The sequence below is a fragment of the Lagopus muta genome, chromosome 1 (assembly GCF_023343835.1).
Source record: "Lagopus muta isolate bLagMut1 chromosome 1, bLagMut1 primary, whole genome shotgun sequence".
Classification (NCBI taxonomy): Eukaryota; Metazoa; Chordata; class Aves; order Galliformes; family Phasianidae; genus Lagopus; species Lagopus muta.
In genome coordinates this window covers 108474446-108494698 of record NC_064433.1, presented here as the reverse complement: position 1 = coordinate 108494698, position 20253 = coordinate 108474446, and the positions used below count along the sequence as shown (strand labels likewise).

General features: G+C 40.7%; 1 protein-coding gene across 1 annotated transcript in view; it reads right to left on the bottom strand.

The window, feature by feature from the left end:
- ABCG1 (ATP binding cassette subfamily G member 1) overlaps positions 1 to 19768 on the bottom strand; it is a 53051-nt gene extending 33283 nt beyond the window's left edge. The window contains exons 1-2 of the mRNA XM_048932960.1: positions 19633 to 19768; positions 16541 to 16784 (exon numbers count right to left, since the gene is read on the bottom strand). Coding sequence (XP_048788917.1) covers positions 16541 to 16784; positions 19633 to 19674 — 286 coding nt within the window. The 5' untranslated portion in view covers positions 19675 to 19768. The remainder of the gene's footprint in view (positions 1 to 16540; positions 16785 to 19632) is intronic.
- Positions 19769 to 20253: the final 485 nt, after the last annotated feature.

Sequence of the window (20253 nt, the reverse complement as noted above, 5' to 3'; positions counted from 1 at the left end):
GAGATTCCATGATGCTCACAAGTGTTTTAACAATCTAAGTAATAGCATAAGAGCAGTACAAGTGTTCTGCCATCAGATCACAACATTTTGAAAATGTTACTACTTCCTTAAATTTCTGTATGCATGTGTTAAAACTGAGTCACCACTCCACTTCCAGCAAAGACCTGAATAAAACAAAGCAATGTACTTTTAAGTTCTGCTACCTGCCCCTAACAGATGAGTTTCCACTCATACATTTGTAAAAATTTCACGAGTTCTTCCGTATTTCACAGTTGTTGCAGTTATTACAGTAGCTCCTACACATTCCATGTTCGTAATGAACTGACATCAAATATTAAGATCAGGAGGGACAGAGTATGTTTTACTCTGTTCTTCTCTTTCACATTTCTCTATTTGTTTGCTCATGGTAAACTGTCACAATCCAATGAAAAGATTCACTGCAGCATGTTTTCCTGCATGGGATCCATGGGATACATGGGATGTGACTTGCATGGGATACATTTGGCCTTACTGCCTTAAGACCCTTATTGGTCAAGAAAGTGAAGCTCACAAAAGGGTTAAATTCCCACAGGGTGGTAAAAGTGAAATTTAATCAAACCCACAGTTTGGCATTGCCCACAAAAATCCCATCATCTGTTATAGTTGAAGAATTCTTGGGGAAACTGCACAAGATAACGCTCTTCCAGAATGATGTTTGCTGATCCATGGAATCAGAATCATTTCAGAAGTGAACCAAAACCAAAATCACAGCCGTGAGTTCCAACACATATAAACCCCAAGACTGCAACTTAAATCATGTAGCAAGAGCCTCAGCTGGAGTTTCCCTCTATATAGAACTATCTGGCACTTGGCCATTTTCTGCAGTAAGGTATGACAACTCCTGGATGATAGAGTCCTTGTTCAGGCACAGGACCTTTTCGGGGAACTAGCAAGAATTATCTGCTCCCTTCCATTCTGTCTCCATACACCTTACCTATATTATAGCTCCAGGTTCCTGCCAAAGGCTATCTGTGCTGTCATAAAGTAGCATGTGTTATTAAAAACCAGCTGGCTATATTCTCTGATCCAGTGAACTTTAATGGACCTGTTCTGTCTCTGGACCAGAAACTTATAAACAGCAAAGAGAAAGGTCCCCTGCAAGGATTGTTCAAGTGCCAGTGATTCAGGGAGAAAGAAGTCTCTTTAAAGGCAATGCATAAGGAGAAGATGTAATTGCCTTTGGGGAGGTTTGCATCTGTCACTTTTTCCATCTTGCAAATCCACAGCGAAAATGGTGTAGGTGGACGGCTGAAGATTGTTCTTCTCAAAGGCTTCCTCCTGAAATGGGTGCCTACGCTCTAATACTGACTAAGCCACAGGGTTTTGCTTCTGATCTAATTAGATAATGATACTGCAATACAAAAGGAGAGGTTAATCTTGACTCCATCTTCAATCTTCTTTCCTTGTATCCAATTGTAAACACCCTGGAAGCATTTGGAATCACCTCTCCCTATGTGTTTTAATATCAGCACACGCACAGAACAGCTACAAATACACATTATTAGGGGACCTGGAAAAGAGGAGAAAGGAAAGCCAATCTTAAAATAAACTGTGCCAGTGTGGATAGGAAAAGAAGATAAGAACAGCAACAGACTCTGACCACAAGCAGACAATATTCTCATTAGCCCATCATATGCATAGAGCTGTTTCTGGAAAAGTGTTCTCCTCTCGCAGACCTCAACTGCTCACTCTGGCACTATCAACTCTGGATTTTGCTTTAGGGCAGGCCAAGGGATATTTCTGGCCCCTAAGAAAATCAGCCACTCATACATCCCTACTATGTCCCTGTTCTCTGCACTATTCTATCTGTGCCTTTTGCAAACTGAACAGTTACATTCCCATTAGTTTGCATAAAACCCTACACTTTCCTTCTGTACTTCAAAACATAGTCTCCTTCCCATTTTCTGTCAACAGCAAATCACTATCCAAACAAATAAAAGTACACATTTATCTAACACATAAGCGTAGTCTGCCTTATACCTAGGAGGAAAGTAAGTTGAACTAATGCTCAGTTTAATAAAAGGGGAAATTCAAATAATGACATTAGTAGCTGTAAAAAGACAGGAAAAGTTGTCTAAACCTAATTGGTTTGAATCACCATTGATACACGAAGGCTTCAAACCGTTCTTCCTTATAACTTCTGAAGAAAACAAGAAATAAAGCTAAAGCAATCTGATTACAACAGAAATTACTGAGAACAGAAAATTACTCAACTTATGTAATGCAATAAGCTCCTATTGAAAAGTATCAGTAAAGTGCTGTCTTTTCTTTATACCATTCTTTACACTAGTGGCATTCACCCACCATTTTACAGTCATTTCTCCTGCTATTTTACCTTATTATGCCATTAATCCAGCAGCAGCAGACTTGAATCTTTATTAAGCAACTGAAATTATTTTGCTTTTCATCAAAAAAATCAGGTTGTTACTGCATTTTTATAATTACATCACCTTGTCACTGCAAAGGAAGAGGAATACACACCTCAATAGAAGATTTTACCTTCAAAATATTTGCAGTAGTGACATACACCCAGATCTTGTACATAAATATTAATATTTATACCTGAGTGAATGGGCTTATGTGTGTGTGTATATATGTATATATAAACAGAGGCAATATGTATGTATACATATATACATATTTACACATATCAATATGATGCCTGCTGTCACATTTCCTCTTCTATACAAACATGCCTTGCTCTGCCTCATTTGTAATGCTGGTTGTTTGGACAAGAGTTGGACTACAAGTCAGGACAAGTTTTCTCAGATTAAAACTGGGGATTATCAGAGTGTGCAGAAAGAGAGACACTGTTTGCTTTGTTATGCTGGTACTCCAAAGTCCAGCTTGCTTGACATTCATCACTGGCATTTAATATGAACTGGATTAGCTTCTGCCTTTTTTAGAACGCAATTTTAGCATTGAACCATATTAATAAGTGAAAGTCCCTTTTAAGTAGTAGGTCATACACTTCCTTCAGCAAGCTTTATTAATTTCAGTCAATTTATATCAGGGATGAATTTGGTCCAAAATGTTTCACTGTAAGACAACACTCCTGGCACACTAGCCATAACTATTCATCTAAGGTCTATCTAGTATGCTGTTGCTGTGATTTCAAGATTCATTTGGCCATATGGTTTTCAAGTTGTACATTACAAGCGTCTCAGCCAATGCCTAGGTTTGCTTCAAAGTTAGATTTATTTATTGCAGGATGTATGTGACTTTTTGTTCCTAGCTTGGCTTGAAGAGGTTTATCTTCCCTGCTTAACTCCTGTCAGTGAGAATCAGTGTTAAAACACCACAGTTGGGCTTTATATGAGGAAGCTTACTTTGTCTTCATACTTTGTATACAGGGTATTTAGAGTATGTGGGATTCAGGAGGTTGAGATAATGAAAAATAAATTCGATAAGTGCTATCATGCACGTTACAGAATTTCATCCTGTAGTAGTATCCCTAGGTGTCTTACTGTTATTGGGAAGACACAATCATTGTTAATGAACACCCAGTTTTAAAGTAATCCCAGAGGCTATGGATTTGTGTCTACTTCAGGCTATTTTTCCTGGAGGTTTACATTATCAAATTCCAGACAAGAAATCAAATAGCCTTATTCATGAATATCTGTCAAGGTCCTCTGACTATTTTTAGTAAAGCAACTTGCACACATAGCCATAACTCAGCCTCAAAGACAGCAGAAACTGATGCAGTATAATCAAAAATGGCAGCACCTCTATTCCCTGTCTGCAGTTACAATTTTCCTGATCCTTTCACACCTGAGGGTAAAAACATGCAGTTGTGAGTTACAACACAATGATGATTTGAACTACAAATTAATTTCCCATGGACTTAAAACAAGCTACTGGCCAGGCACCGTATGTCATTTACTTTTCAATAAAAGGCTTAGCAAAGCCAAATCAGCCAAGCAGATCTAAAAATTATCACATTGAAAATAAAATCCAAGACTCAGATGACCAACAGGTGCACCAGCCATACCAATAGCCAACAGAATCAACCACTTTTAAGACTCCTGAAGGAAAAGGACTAGAGCACTGGCCTACTATGATGTGCCAACGGGGTGACTTTTCCTGGAGGGGAATAGGACTTGCCCTACCATGCAGAGGGAAATGTGGATTAGTACAAAACGACCTATAGGACAGTTATGGGAGAATTACAAAGGAAAGTAAGCAAAATTTATCACAAGATGTTTGGGGGGAATCAATCACCAAAGGCAGGGAAAGGAAGGGATCAAGCACAGAGATGGTCTAAGATCAAGAAAATGGGAGGGTAAACGGATTTATGAGGCCAGATCCGTGTGAATATGCAGCTGCTCATCATGTTTGTCTGACTGAGCCCTGCACCTAACCACTGCAGTCTAACCTGTATCATTATTAAATCCCATTCCCAATTATCCCCCATGTGGATGCACTCTCTGTTATGAGCCAGCATGTCTGAACCCTACCAAAAACCACAAAGAGCTGATTGGTGAGTAGAAGAGGTTTGTATGCCAACCACTGGAGCAAGAAGTTGCAAAATTGAGGGCTTGTAAGTCCAGGTAGTATCAACTAGAAGAGTATGGACCAGCTGTTGCACTAACAGTGTCCAAAACCAGTCAGGAGATCTGCTTTGTGTGTATGTAACCCACAAGCAGACTTTAATCCTGATCAGCTAGTGGGGATGAAATGCAGCAAGCCATCTATGTTTCGTATATTTGCATGTGCTACCCACATCTATGTGGGTGGAGCAGAGGCACTTCTGCGTTTGTGCAGGTCCATATGACTGGCTGTGTGCAATGCATATATGGACGTGTTTGTGTGCCCAATGGAATTCATGTCCTGCCTCCTTACTAATTGGATCTGTAAATATAGGACCAAGGCTGCCATGTAGCCATTGGACTGGGGCAGGAATAATAAATCCCCTTCCCCAGGAATAATAAATTCCCAAAGCTCCACCAGACTTGGCTACGACTAATAGCCTTGTTTTGCAGTCATCAAAATGAGAAATTCTTGCAGATTTCTTATAAATAACTTGCATTTCGGATTGAAAAAAAAATCAATCTGACCCACCTGGTTTTCAGTAAGGTCATAGAATCATATCACAGAATTACAGAATGGCTTAGGTTGGAGGGTACCTTAAAGATCATCTAGCTCCAGCCCCTCTGCCATGGGTGGGGTTGCCAATCACTGTCAAGCTGGACAAGGCCCATCCAACCTGCCCTTGAATACCTTCAGAAATGGACTGCCCACAAACTCTCCACATGGTTTGTTCCAGTGCTTCACAATCCTGTGAGTAAAAAATTTCTTCCTAACGTCTAACTTAAATCTATCCTCTTTTAGTTTAAAGCCATTTCCCCTTCACCTGTCTCTGTAAAACCAGGTAAGAAGTTGGTCCCTCTCCTTGTAAGCTTCCATCAAGTACTGGAAGGCCACTGTGAGGTCTCCCTGGAGCTTTCTTTTCTACAAGATGAACAAGCGTGGCTCCTGAAGTTTTCTTCGTAGGGCAGGTGCTCCAGCTCTCTGATGATCTTTGTGGTCTGCCTCTGAACCTGTTCCAATGGTTCTGCATCCCTCTCATACCAAAGATGCCATGCTTGGGCACAGTACTCCAGATAGGGCCTTACAAGGGCAGAGTAGAAGGGGACAATCAACCCTGAGGATACAGCTCAGGATATGGTTGGCTTTCTGGGATGCAAACACACACTGCTGGCTAATGTCTAGTTTTTCATCCATCAGGATTCCAAAGTTCTTCTCTGCAGGGCTGCTCTCAATGAGCTCTTCTCCCAGTCTCTGATCCAGAATCTGTATGCTTAGCATTTACTTATTGTTAATTTCTTCCCCTGGGGCAAATTCTCCTTCAAGTAATTCTGCAAGATTCAGGGTCAAAAACAAAACCCAACGAGCAACTTACCATGGAGTGCATTTTTTCTTATTTTTCCAGATCTCAGATTTCTTTCCTGCTGGTCTACAACATTCATCTCTCTGAATGGAAAAGGAAGTAGAGCTCACTCACAGATGGACACCCACAGATGGTTTTATGGGCCTCAAATAGTATTTTAGGCAGTCGGGCCTTGACAGTCATATTTAGTAAGTTGGCTGAAATTACTATTTTTCTGACCCAGGTAAAATAACTTCTCTTACTCTATGAACAAAGCATTTAACTTCAGTCCCCATCCTTTTAAATGCACTCATTTACCAATTCTAGCCCTGTTATGCCTGTGCAATTTGAGCATTTAATTTCTGAAGCACTCAAGATAACAACTGGATCATGATTAAAAAAATTATATTAGCCATGCTCTGCTAGTGTAGCCTCAACCACTTCAGCACCTCCTCAAGCACAAAAGAGATGCAAAAGCGCAGAATTTAAATTCTATTGCTTAATGAGAGCAATAAAACCCTCAAGTTTTTTTGTTTTTGTTTTTGTTTTTTTTTGTATTAACTAGCTGCATTGTTTCCTTTCTTTTCCTGACCAGTGTGAAAACCCACTCTCTGAAGATCAGCACAAGAAAGAGATAAGGTCTCATTCTCATCTACCTCAGAACCTAACCATGGCATGCTCCATCTTCTCCTTGCTGCTGTAGCAGATGTATTGCAACTGTAAACAACATTTGTTATTATTCTAAACATGCAAAGCAGGAAGAAATATTATTCTTACACAGAAAATGTAGATTGTAGATGCTAGATGAGAGGCAGATGGTAAATTATTTGTAAAGCCAAGGTCTCTCTCCTTCATTTTTCTTTGGAACAGGTACATAAGGAATGATGAACAAAGAAGTGGTTACCTCAGTTTAACTATTATGTAATTCCACGTACTTCTTTCTGTTAACAATTTGGACTACTTCATCCCTATACTTCCTAAAGAGAATTAAGTCTTCAAATTGCATCTGTTTCTCTCATCAAAACCAACAACTTAAACAAACTGTAGATGAGAATACAAGCCTAGCAGTGACAAGAAAGTCCAATCAGGAAACACAGCTAAAAAGGTTACCACAGCATGACTAAAGTCATAATGCAGTGTAAGTCTATAGCCATACCACTTCCTAGAAGGAATTATTTTGTCCTTGTTCTACAGATACTAGCACAGCACGAGTGTTTCTCTCTTACATTCTTTATCAAATATTCATTCTAAAATGTTATTTTCTAAAAAGAGGAAGTAACCAAAGGTCAAATAACCTCAAATGTCTGCACTAAAGCATATAGTTCACAAGGGAGTAATTGTCAATTTACTTGCATTTTTTTATTACCACTGGTGGGATATTTCAGTAGGCCTTCTAATAATAAGTTAAGGAATAAATGAAATATATACAAACACTTGCTTGTAGGAAGCTACTGAGATTCAAATAGTTACTGAAAACAACTGTAATTTCTTGCACTTCTATCTAAGTTCCATGACCCACTTCCAACATTAAAATATTGTTTTGGAGATGAACACGTTAAAGAATTGATTGAAAAGGAACACCAATTCTTCAACACATATTTTATTAAACTTTTACTTCTTTTCATGCCTTTGAGAGTTGGCAAAAAAGCAATTAACATTTGGAAGAATTTGAAGACCCTAGTCTTTCTTCTCCCTAATGAAGGCACACTTTGCTATCCAGAAGATGACGATGTTACTAGGAGAATTCAATTTTCCCACACGGTACAATCTAAGCAAGGGCTGCTTGTTTTGCTGTGTTCTATGCTGATGGAGTTAAGCAGAAACTGGTAGCTTCTTGGTTCAAAGCCTAGCTGGCACAGTAGGCAGGCAATCTAAACCTAACATCTCAGCTTGTTACTGTCCCAGTACTTCTGATAGATAAAAAGGCAGAACTCAAGCAGAAGTCTCTGATACCAAAATTGGTTATATAAATTGCATGACTGCACTTGATGCCTTTTGGAAGTAATACCTCAAAAAAAAAAAAAAAAAAAAGGGCATTTTGTCATACTATATGAATATCACAGGAAAGTTTCAACAAGGTTTCTTATTAAAGTTATTAAATAATGAACGTGACAAAAAGGTAGATGGATGGCTCTCAAATAAATGAAACAGCAGATAAAACAATAGGAAACAAGAGGAGTCAGTAGTCAATCAATGGTGAAAGTCTACCTCTGAGTTTCAGGAGATCTGTATTGAGATATGGGCAGTTCACCTCACTCCTAAATGATCTGAAAAAGGAGGCAAGCAGCATAGTGACAGCATGAACAGAAGTCTGCTTAGGTTCTAAGTGCACATGAATAAAAGAAAAATCCACGAAGAGCTGTCAGTTGCAAGAACCCAGGGAATATTCTCACATTCTTCCCAAAATACTTACCTTTGCCTACTGTCAGACAATGGACATGGGATCAATTGGACCTTCTCTGACTTGGTGCAACAGTAAGCTGACTTAAATTCCCAAGCTATCTTTTTGCCAGAATGTTAGACTTCTGTCCTTAATGCAGTGAGAGTATACAAGCCACATTGAGGCATAAGACCATCCAGACTAATGCCACGTTTTGAGTAGTATCATCTTTACTGAACTCTGTCTTCCCAAAGCCAGTGAGTTTATGTAGAAGAACGCTACAGGGAAGCTTGAGGGAATTAATTTCTTAGAGTATACAGAGCTGAACTCTGAGATCTTAAATCCTCTGAGAATAAAAGATCTGTCTTAAGTCCAAGTGTAAGTTTAGACGCTGTGGGCTTACAGAAGGGCACTTTCCAAAACAGCATGTGAACACAGAAGTAAAAACAGACTCAAAAACATTTTTACACTTGCACTAGCTTCTGTTCTTGGTTGGTGTGATTTTTTTTTTTTTTTTTAATTTATCTTCTCTCTTACTGAGGCCATATGAACCCTGATCAACCATCTACTGACCAAAGTCTTCAACTGCAAACCAATCTTTACCTAATCTTTGTTTGGATACATCTTCAGACTATGACCAAACTACTTTGAAATATCATTGTGCAAAAAAAAAATTATATCCATATTCCAGTCTATGGTTTGTTATGCCATTATCTACATGGTGCAGCTACACACCTTCAGATGGTGCATGCTTTCTCCTCATCAACTCGAGCAAGAATCTGAATATGGGCAGGGGACAGCAAAGCACTTCATCAGACCCTAGTAAATATGAAAAGGGTTGCAGTGGAGAACTGTCAGGGTGAGTTACAGCTAGCCCCCAACACATGCTCCCTGTGAGATGGAAACAGTGGAGACTGCAGGTAAAACTCCTAGCAGCCCATCACCACTGCAATCACCACTTTGTTTGCATATAAACTCTGAAATGTCTTAACAAGTCTCTCTCTAAACCTTCCCTTCTTGGCCACAAGTCTTCAAAACAGCAATTAAAAAAAATGCATCACAGTAAAACATTAGGTAGTATGAAAAACACTGAGGTCACAGTAATGTTTGGTTCTAATAAACAACACGTCAAAGTGAAAAAAGAAAAACACGTTTTACTCATGCAGTAACTCAGCAATCAAGACTCACTGAATCAAGCTCAGACACGTACAGAAGGAAATCCTACAGCAATAACCATGGGCTTCATATGGAGGAAAAGAAGTAATCCTAATATTTCCATGGAACCACTGCTGAAGGAATGTCATTCTTGTCTGGGAAGCAGTAAAACAATCGGACAAACAGGCTGACCAAGATTTGTCCCTAGTAACCCCTATTTCATACAACGTGCACGATGATGCTAAGAATTATTATAAATCTATTAATAAAATGCAGTGAATTATTCCAGTAACAATGACTTGTCAATGTATTTTTAACATACTGAGACAGCTTAAGTGATACAAGAGAAACTGCACAATTTTATCGAGGCTGAAACGTGAATTTAGAAATCCTGTTATCAGTCATGTTTTGTTTTCATTAATTTCACTAATATTTTAAGTAACTGAAAAAGAATCCACAAAACATTTTGTTGAAGAGCTTTTACTAGCATCACAGCTCATTTCAACCAGTTTAACTTGTTTATTTGTTCTAACATATGGATCTTAATTTGCACACATTCTGCTCCCTGAGATGAAACCACGCTCTCAGACAAAACAGGCAAAACCAGAGAAAACAATGCAACCCATCTGTTGGAGAAAGCCGAGAAACAAAAAATCCCCCTCTTGCAAACGGTTTTTTTTGTTGTTGTTGGTTTTGGTGGTTTTTGTTTTTTTGTTGGTGGTGGGTTTTTTTGTTGGTTTTTTTTTTTTTTTTTTTGCTCTTTACCGCTCATCTCTTCCTCTCCTCTTAGCAACAGCACATGGAACAGCCAACCAGGACCCGCTCCCGGCGCTGGAGCATCACAGCCGGGGTTACTGCCGTGCACTGACCGCCAGTAACCGCGAGCCTGGCAGCCCGGGCATGCGGCACCTCTACTGCAGTGCACCTGCTGGGGATGAGGACAGGCTTTTTCTGACTCCTCTGGCAAGGATTAGCAAATAATTTAGGGCAAATCCCACCCCCCCTCGCTCCCCCTTCTCTTTATCTTTTGGGTCCTTGGATATCTCCGAGAGGGGGGGAGGGGGAATCTTTAAAATGAAGTCACTGCAAAGATGCAGCAAAAAGAAAAGCCTAGCTTAATAAAAAGAAACAGGTCAGCCCGAGTGCACAAAAGTACACATAGCAGAACAAATTCATAGCAGAGCACCAGAGCGAATCAGAAAAAGCCAGTCTGTGCTGAGGATTTGACAGTGGGTCACGTTTCCATCTTATTCAGAGATCAATATTAACATAATACACAGACCTCTCAGCTAAAATATCAGTATCAGCTGCTCTGATGACACCATCTCAGACTATGGTGGACACATTCAGTGCCTTTCACAAATGCCGAGCAACCTGTCAAACATTCCATATTACCCCACTGGACACTATGGAGCCATTCAGAATAAACACCGTCCTTCACCTCCCTCCTCTCACGGCCAACCTCTTCTGCATGTTTCATGTGCTCCATCTCAAAGTTATGAAGTTGTAATCTTTTAAGAAAATACAGGACCTCTCAAGCTATTTTCCCATGTTCTGAGCTATTCCAACAACCCCAGAAGAGCAGAACAATGGCTTTTTCTGCTGAGCATGAATTTCTGTTGCTGTTAATCCACTCGGTAAGTAGACCAGATTGCAACTTGACTGGCTGGAACCCATACCCTGAAAGGTTACTAGAGATCAAACCCTACCAGCACCTCCATCCCGAGGCAGTACAAATGAGTCACTACCTTTCTCAAAATAACAATGGAGAAATTTCCAACTACACCATTGCCTAATTAACCATGAATAGTGACAAGTACTAGAAAAAATGAATTCCCAAGTTCCCATGGAGTTTTAACAGCCAATTTATTACTATTTTCTTCCCAGATGCACTCAAATTATGTAGAAATGATAGATTCCTACATTGTGGCAAAAACACCTAGAAACAAAAGGATAAATGTCTTTTTTTGCATGTGCATATATAATCAAAATAACACTGAAAGAATTACAGCAAGACAGAAGACTGCAAGCTATTTATTGTGCCTTCCTCATATTTATTTGGGACTATCCATAATTCTATAGTGAAATCACTCATCCTATTCAGATTACTTTATGGTACTCACAACAACAGCAGTACAAAGCTATGGCACTGACTCTTCTATAAAATCCTCTTGCAAATAGTCTTCAGGCAGACCTACGTTTAAAACCTACGCCTCAATACATATTTCTGTAGTTTGTATTTTAAGCTGTATTTTCAATCTGAAACAGTTTAAGCAGGTAGTTCAGAAGCCAAGAGGCACAGTCTCAGCTCTTTTTCAACCTGGTAAGACAGTGAAATTTTGAGCATGGTTTGCTCTGAAGCTCTGTGACATTGCATTTCCTCATTTAAGAAGCCCACATGTGATCTCATAGAGTGCTCTCCCCCTCTGAATCAGCTGGCTCCCTCATCCTAAAAGAGAAGAGAAGGCATTCTAGGACTAAGCAGTTCTATTCTTTCTTTGAACGCTGAATTTTCCTTTCTCTTGTTTTGCCAGTTTGTCTTAAACTTTTAAAACAAAGAATCTGCTCCAGCAGTCCTGGAGGTATCTTATGGAAATCTTGAATCTTGGTGGCCTGCAGGAGACTTTTGCAACATGCTAGAACAAAGATTGGAATCAAAGAGGGAGTCATTTTTGGTTCTGGAAGAGAGTGGTTAGGCTATGATCCTTAACCTCAAAAGATCTGGATCAAGTCATTTATCAGTCTCTTTTCTCTTTCATTCAAAACGAATTCATCCTACCAGTTGAGTAATTCCTATGTGAGGAATTCCTAAGCTATGTGAGACCTTCTGAAAATTTTATCTTTGCAGCATTTTCCAAATTCCCATATTGATAAGAAGTCTTACTGAACTGAATGGGGCAAATAGAGCTTCTTTGACCAAGAGCTCACTTGCCAGATTCATTCCTGTTAACACCACTGACTTAAAGTAGAATTATACCATAAATCAATCAGGCTTAGCGGCAACCAAATCTTTACTATGAGTTTAATGAAAATTTATTAAAACAAGTGGAACAAGCTTTTTTTTGTAGCAAGATGCACTTATCAGATAATTCTGGGAATGAAAATGCACTTTCTTGTTTTTAAAGAGAAAATGAGATTTAGTAGATAAATTAAGCATGTTAAGGCCGAGACACAAATCAATGCAGAATTCTAATTTAAGACTAATATGTCATAATTAGTTGCTTTTTTTTTTTGCACTGTTGACAAGCAACTCAAATTCAACTTCTCTGTGCTTTTAATAAAAAGTAAATGATATTACAAATAATTAGTTCAACTGTCTGAATGATACAGCAAAGTACAGAACACAATAGCAGAATTACTCACAAGTCCTCCTTTTGTTAATTTATAGTCTAACCTTGACATTACTTTACAATACCATTCTCGCTGAGGGGAGTATATTTTTCTTTATTGTTGCTTTTTATTTGAATTCCTCTCCAACATACTAACATAAATTGTCTTTCAGAGCAAACTATACTTCTCCCTTTATGATCCAACACTTGCTGAAAGGTTTTCACTAATTCATCACAGTTTTGGAAAAAAAGTGTAGAAATAGCAGATTTTTTGGCAAGCTTGATCTTAGAATAGAAACACCACTAGTTTAAAAGGCCATTTTTAGAATGGCATCCCTTGTCCCTTACTGCTATGAACAGCACCAAAGAACAGTATGAACTGAGATACATCTTCCATTTTTTCTTTTTTTCAGCTTGTATATACAAGCTTACTGTTGTTTGGTTTTTCTGGTTGGTTTGTTTTTTTGTTTGTTTTTTTTTTTAATCAGATGGATTTCCAACATTGGACTTTCTACTTTTTGCCTAGTGGAGAAACATTGGCAGTATGTGGACAGTTGTACTAGATGGCATTGGTCAATTTAAACATCTCACTTCATAGCAACAAGAAATCCTTTTCACACAGAGAATCCCAGTTGAGTGCAGATCTAAGAGAGTCATCAGCATCTGAGGATAAAACATTACCCATCTCCTGAACCTAACACTTTGATGCCTACCTTCATTTAAGAATATTTAGCCAATTCCTTTTTCCATCTTCTATTTTGCTTTTGGAAAACCTTCTCTACTAAAATCAATGCACTTGGATCAATTCTTGGAGTAGGAAGAAAGTTTCTGTCTAGGTTTCCATAGTTTGGTTAGTAACTCGGTGAATCACAGAAGTGTTGCTTGGAAGGGACCTCTGGAGATCTAAGCTAGCCTTCTGTCCAAAACATGATGCTCACCAACACCAGATCATGCCAGCTGTGGCTCTGCCTAGCCCAATCTTCCAAACCCCCTAGCATGGAGACACTACACTACACTGAGTGGATTGTCCCAGAACTGCATTCCTCTACGGCTAAAAACATATTTCCTAACACTGTAAGCCATCCAAAATGCAGTATGTCAGCTGGCAATACCTACAGGAATTTGGCTCCAGTGTCTTTAGAGCTGCCCTTTGAGTAGTTTTAAATCACCACAAGATGATCCTCCAGCTTTCCCTTCACTCGACCAAACAAGAACAGCTTCCTCAGTCTCTCTTCATACATCCCCAACCAATTTTTCATTTCTCTGATAGACACTTCCTAACCTCCCACTACCTCTGTCGAACTGGAGGATGCAAACCAGATGCAATGTTTCTGTTGTGCTCTCTCCAGTGTTAACTGGAGAACCTCCTGGCCACATCCTTTAAAAGGTAGCTCATTACATTGTTTGCCTGACTTGCAGTGAAAGTACTCTTTGGCTTGTATTCAGATTGGCTGAATAAACTCCTCCCAGATCTTCTAGATCCCTGGTCAGCAGAAGAGTGCCAAGACCTGCTGACAGACAGCATTCCTCACAACCACTCAGCAGCTGACCTTAATGATCCAAGGAAAGACATACAAGGTCTAAGCCAAGTGAGGAGTAGAGAATAAAAACTCCTGCTCATATACCCAGGTAACCAGAAGCTGGAGAATCCATGTTTAACAGTCATTCATGCCCACAGCCAAATGCCACAACTGGTCCTTTTTAGCAGCAGGACATTTCATTGGGATGTGCTCTTTGGTTCAAGCCAAGTCAGCCTCAGACATGTCAACAAATGTGGACAGTGGTTTTTGGTTTGGAACTTCTTGAACATTTTTGGCTAGTAGATAAAGAAGTCCAGGTAAAATCCTCAAGTTTTTACATCCTATGCAATATAGTTCAAAATAGTTTCATTTCTTGAGGGAAAAAGAACTTCAAAATTTGAGTTTATTCTAATAAGATGAAAAATAGTTTTAAAAGCATGAAAGTTGTTTTCCAGCCAAGTTCTACATGCAATCTTACTACATAATTATAGAATACGTGTGCAAACATACAGTTTTGATGTTGAAAAAAAAAAAAAAAAAAAAAAGATTAAAGCCACAAGTTTGCACCTCCTTCAACAAATAAATAACCGTATGCTTAGGCTATCCAGATATGGAACCACTTCCTTGGCCACAGCACAGTGTTTTTCATATCACACATTTCTCTACAATTAAAGCCTCGGTGTTGTGATAATGTCAAAATTTCCAGTCAGCAGCAATGTACTTTGTGAAATAATTTCAAGTGGAACCTCTAAACTAGTGGACTTACATATTCAAAGCAAGTGCGGGTACCTAATATGGCTCTGTCAAGCACACACTGGCAGGGTCTTATCATTTAAAAATAACTAAAGCACACAACCGTACCAATTTATATTACTAAGAGAGAATTTCTTAAGGAAGAGCAATTATGTCACTTAACACACAAAACTTCCCTTAATATTTCAGTAATTTCTTTTGAGCTTCCTTCTTTTCACTTGGAGGAATTTACTTCACGACCTAGTTTTCCTGTCAGAAAGATGACTAGTCACACACACACACACACACACACACACACACACAAAACTGCCCTGAAAACACATGGCTTACAACAAAGCAGATGAAAGTATAAAAAGAATGAATGCAAAGCAGATGAAAAAGGACAGAACCACTTTACACCCACCTTTCAAAACTGTAAGAGACCAAAAGCATATAAAGAACAGAGTTGAATATGCCCTCCCAACTCCCATCAACATTTCAGCACTGGAAGCAATGTCTCAGAAATATAAGGGAAACTGTATTGTGAAAAGAAAGTGGTAATGCTTCAATTTCTTGACACGCATCCAATGTCCATACTGTTTTGATGTGCCTTGTGTTGCAGGCTGAGAACTCTGTGCCACGTATTGGCAAATTAAGTAGCAAAATAGCATCCCCGTACTTGGCTAAAGCTCAGGAGTTAGTCCTAGAAATAGCCAGCAATTTCATCAGTTAAAAGAAATCATAAACTTAAAAGATCCCTATCTGAGAAAAACCAGAGTCTTGGAAGAGCTGACAATCCTACAGCCCATGGCACTGATTTCCAAACGCAATGTTTTAAGAGAATAATCATCTTGGTTTCAAATGCCTTCTGAAATTCTTAGATGCTTACTGTTCTTAAAGGATACTTTTAAAATATTTGACAAAACCTTATTGTAGAAGTAAAAACTAACAAACAAAAAAACCACTCCCCTCCCCCAACCTCTGTCTTTAAGCTACTGCATGCTCTAATCACCCCCAACAATAAACAAGCAAAATCACAGGACAGATGACTGGCAGCACAGAAGTACAGAACATACTTCAGATACTTTAGAACTGGGAAGCAAACAGTTAAATAAGCTGCAGAATTTCCTGTTTCTCAGAGCACAGAAAAGTTCCCTGTGGCCTCCATATTCCTCAAAACAAAGTGATGTCTGCTTCCAGAGCTGGGTCAAATGCTGCACCTGAGTTTCTAATCAGTCCTGCAGCAGCTTCTTTATGCTCTCTCTTGAGCCATAATACATTTTCTAGTTTTTGTTCTTTGTTTTGTTTGTTGTTTTTATTTTTATTTAGAAGGAACTATTTATCTCCATACTCTTAGGAGTTTGATATATTAAGACCCCAAGTAAAAAGCACTGTGAAAACACGCTTCCCTTACTTGCTTTGCTTCACTAACCTACAACAGACTCATTTCAGCTACCATGACTATCCACACAGGCAATAACATTTGTATAGTTGCTAAAATATGACTTTTCCTCACCTTTCTTCCTCCACCACGGCCCTTCTTGGACAGAGTAGGACAGTTCTTTAAACTCAATATTTACAGCTGGTCTGCGTGGTAGGTAGGAGAAACGGTGAGCTTCTGTCAGAGTATTGTCCACTTTTTTCAAGTGTCCATTCATCAGTCGAATGTCTTGGTTATCTGTGCCATTTGAGACCACTTCATCCACTGAAACACACACTGACTTTGGTTCGACCATAGTACAAGCGGAATTGCTGGCGTTCTAGAGAGAAAGTTGAAGAAAAAGCAAAGTTCACGTGCTTTTGTTTGGGAACACATTTCAAAACCTTCTGCACAAGAATTATTATTATTTAAAAGTAAAATCCAAGCACATAATCCAGAAAAGTATGCTGAAAGGTGAAAAAAACGAAACAAAACAAAAAAAAGCCACCTTTTATTTGTTCCACCAGTGTCTTCATAGAAGAGGCATAAAAGAGCCTGCGCACTTATGGCACACAAAAGGCGGTTCCTTTGGCACTAGTTTCCTCTCAGAAGCTACAAACAGCACATCAGTATCTACCTTCAGAAGTGAACAGTTCTTGGACCAGATTAATACAGCAGAAGAATGCAATTTCTAAGTACAGTCACACTGTATTCCTTCCAAGAATTGAGTTCTAGATGCTCTAATCCCGGGGCTTGTACTGGGACAGAGTAAAAGGGTGAAGAAAGTTAGCTGAACAGTTTTTTGTGCAGGAATGTCAAAAGATAGCCACTCAAAAAGTCCAAGACTTATCCCTTCAGATCAGAACACACATCTGTAAATGTGAAATTGTACAAGTTATATTTCTGAAAATTTTGAAATGTGCTGTTTTCTGCCTTATCTGTTCATGTAGCGATAGTTCTGGAGAGTCTGCAACCTACAGCAGTACAAGAGGAAAGCACAAAGATTTCCATCCAAAATCTTTCCTTATTTGACAGCAATCCCTAATGGAAATCTTATCAGCTACATAAACATGCTAAACCCTGTTCCAGTACTAGCACTGCTGACACTGCAAGGTCAATGCTCTCAGCTCACAGCCTCTTGCCATGCTTTGCCCAGCACAGCACTCAGTGCAATTCCACTTGTCATTCTTTGGACTGAGGCTCTTTCCTTTCCTCTGCTGATCATACCAGGGCCTGCAGCCTGCCCTTCTCTTCTAATTTACACACACAAAAATCTGAACTTTTTCCATTTCTTTTACCCAAATGAGCACCTTGCATCAATATCAACAGGGTACATCCAAAGCCTAAAGGAAAACAGCCAGGAATCTTCTTCAGCTAAACAGAATTTTGAACAGTTCAGAGGATGTCCTTTACTGTAAGTATGTAACATCATATGTCATGTAACATCTGTGTAACATCTGTGTAGTTGTCTACTATAACATGTTTTTAATGCAGATCTGTATCAGAAAATAATTCCATAGTTGGCTTATGGCCTAGGCTTTCCATCCTGTCACTGCTATCCAACAGCCTACATCACTCCAAAGATATCTGCTGAAAAGCAGATGTCCTACGCTTCTTTCAAAGGTGCGAGTCTTGAACACTCAACAAGGAGCTGTAGGTCATGCCACTGCCAGCTTCTATTCGCCCTCCAGAGCAACTATGTCACACTGTCACTTCAGAAGTCGATACATTTCCACTGTGCCACTGTCATCCTCTCTGTTAGGGAGAATGGTCTCCCCATTTATATGGGGAAAGTAGTGCTTTCCAGATCGGGCACTTACCATGAATGCTGATGAAAAACCCTAAAGCACAGTCCTACAAAACCAGTAGAGTCCGGAGTCCTACAAAACCAGACCACAGTCTTCCAGTTCCTCTTGGTTCTAGATGTAAAAATCCAATCTGCTCACCACACTGTCTTATGTGAACGACTTTAATTATGCTCTCAAGTGACTGAGAGGTCAGGTATCCAGTAACACTTACTCCTGATTTCTTAAAGAATTGATTGTAATGGCACGGAATTTGAACAAAACAAGTGTAATGTGAAACATCTTAGGCTTGAATCATTAAAGCAAGGGGACCTCCCTCTTCCTTTAAAAAATTATGAGATGGTGTGTTAATAATATTCTTTCCTGAATGTTTTCAAGGCTTAACTTTGAAACTCTCTGATTGCTTAGTTCACAGAACCTTCTGAATGTTTTCACGTGTCAAAGAGAATATCCAAAAAGTAGCCCTCAATGAGCAGGTCACCTTGAGCAATCAAGGGACAGTGAGGGCTCCTCCAGCTTATTTCAATCCAGAAAGAAACATGCTTGCCAGACAACTTTAACCAGCCGTGAGTAGGAAGCCAGAGACTTGTATTCCTGGGATACTGAGCAAACCGTTCTGGTCTTGCATGGATTGAAGCGTCTGCTTACAGCAGACCATGACACAACCTGTCCAGCCCTTAGGTCACACGCCAGCCTCTTTGGGGGACACTGCCCCAGAGGGCTGGGGCAAATGAATCCCGCTGGCTGTCAGGTGGGCGCTGCCAGTTCACAGAGCCGCAGCCCTGCATAGTGATTCTTTAAGCACACTTCCGTACAAACACAAACAAGATGCTCTCTACTCATTGACGCAGCAATGTGTGCAGACATCAAACCGTTGTCCGTCTCAAACAGACAGAAATAGCATATGTACTGAAAGACAGCGTTACATCGCAGCTGAGCTCACGCCGTTGTATTCCTCAGCTTCCCGTACAGCGCTCAACCGCTTGCTGGTGTTTACCAGACACGGCAGCAGACACGGCAGTGAAACGGTCCCCCACGCTCTGCAAACAACTTCCCTCTCTCATCAAACCGAGGCCGTTACGCACCAAGCCGATGCTATAATGCAAAGACCCGGAGAGGTTACGGTCCTCCCGCAAATCTGTTTTGAGAACCATCGGAGAACGCCCGCAGAAGCCCCTAATCCCCTTCAGCAGCTCAAGCCTAGAGGTAACTGCCGGTCAAACTCCGCCGTCCTTACAGCTGCCGCTGCCGGGCTGCCCCACCAACCCCCACCCCACAGCCGCCCCGCGACGACGGTCACCCCCCGCCCTCCGCCCGCTGCCCCTCACGCCCCCTCGTTCCCCGCTGACCCGTGAGGAAGCACGCAAGCAGGTCACCCCTTACCAGAGCGGTGCCCAGGGAGAAAGCCGCCATCAGGCATGCCATGTGCCCCGCTGCCCAGCCGCTTGCTCCTGCCGCTCCTGCTGCTCCTGCTACCGGCGGCTACCGCTCCGCCGGCGCCGCGCGAAGCCCTCGAGAGTCGCCCGGATTGGTGGCGGAGGGAGGGGAGGAGGGAGCGGCCTCCTGCCGCGCCCAGCTGGCCCCGCCCGGCCCCGCCGCGGGCTGAGCAGCGCGGTCCGTAGCCGCTCACTTCCCTTGGGGTACGGGGGTTGTCCCCGCTCTGGGCAGGGCGTGGGGATCCTGCTGGATGGCGAGCTGGACGTGAGCCAACAAGATGCCCTTGTAGCCCAGAAAGCTAACCATGTCCTGGGCTGCATTCAAAGAAATGTGGCCAGCAGGGTGAGGGAGGTGATGCTGCCCCTCTGCTCTGTGCTGGTGAGACCTCAGCTGGAGCACTGCGTCCAGATGGAGAGTCCTCAGTACAGGAGAGATGTGTTTCTATTGGAGTGTGTCCAAAGGAAAGCCACAAAAATGATCTAAGGGATGGAACACCTCCCTACAAGGACAGGTTGAGAGAGCTGGGGCTGTTCAGCCTGGAAAAGAGAAGACTCCAGGGAGACATGA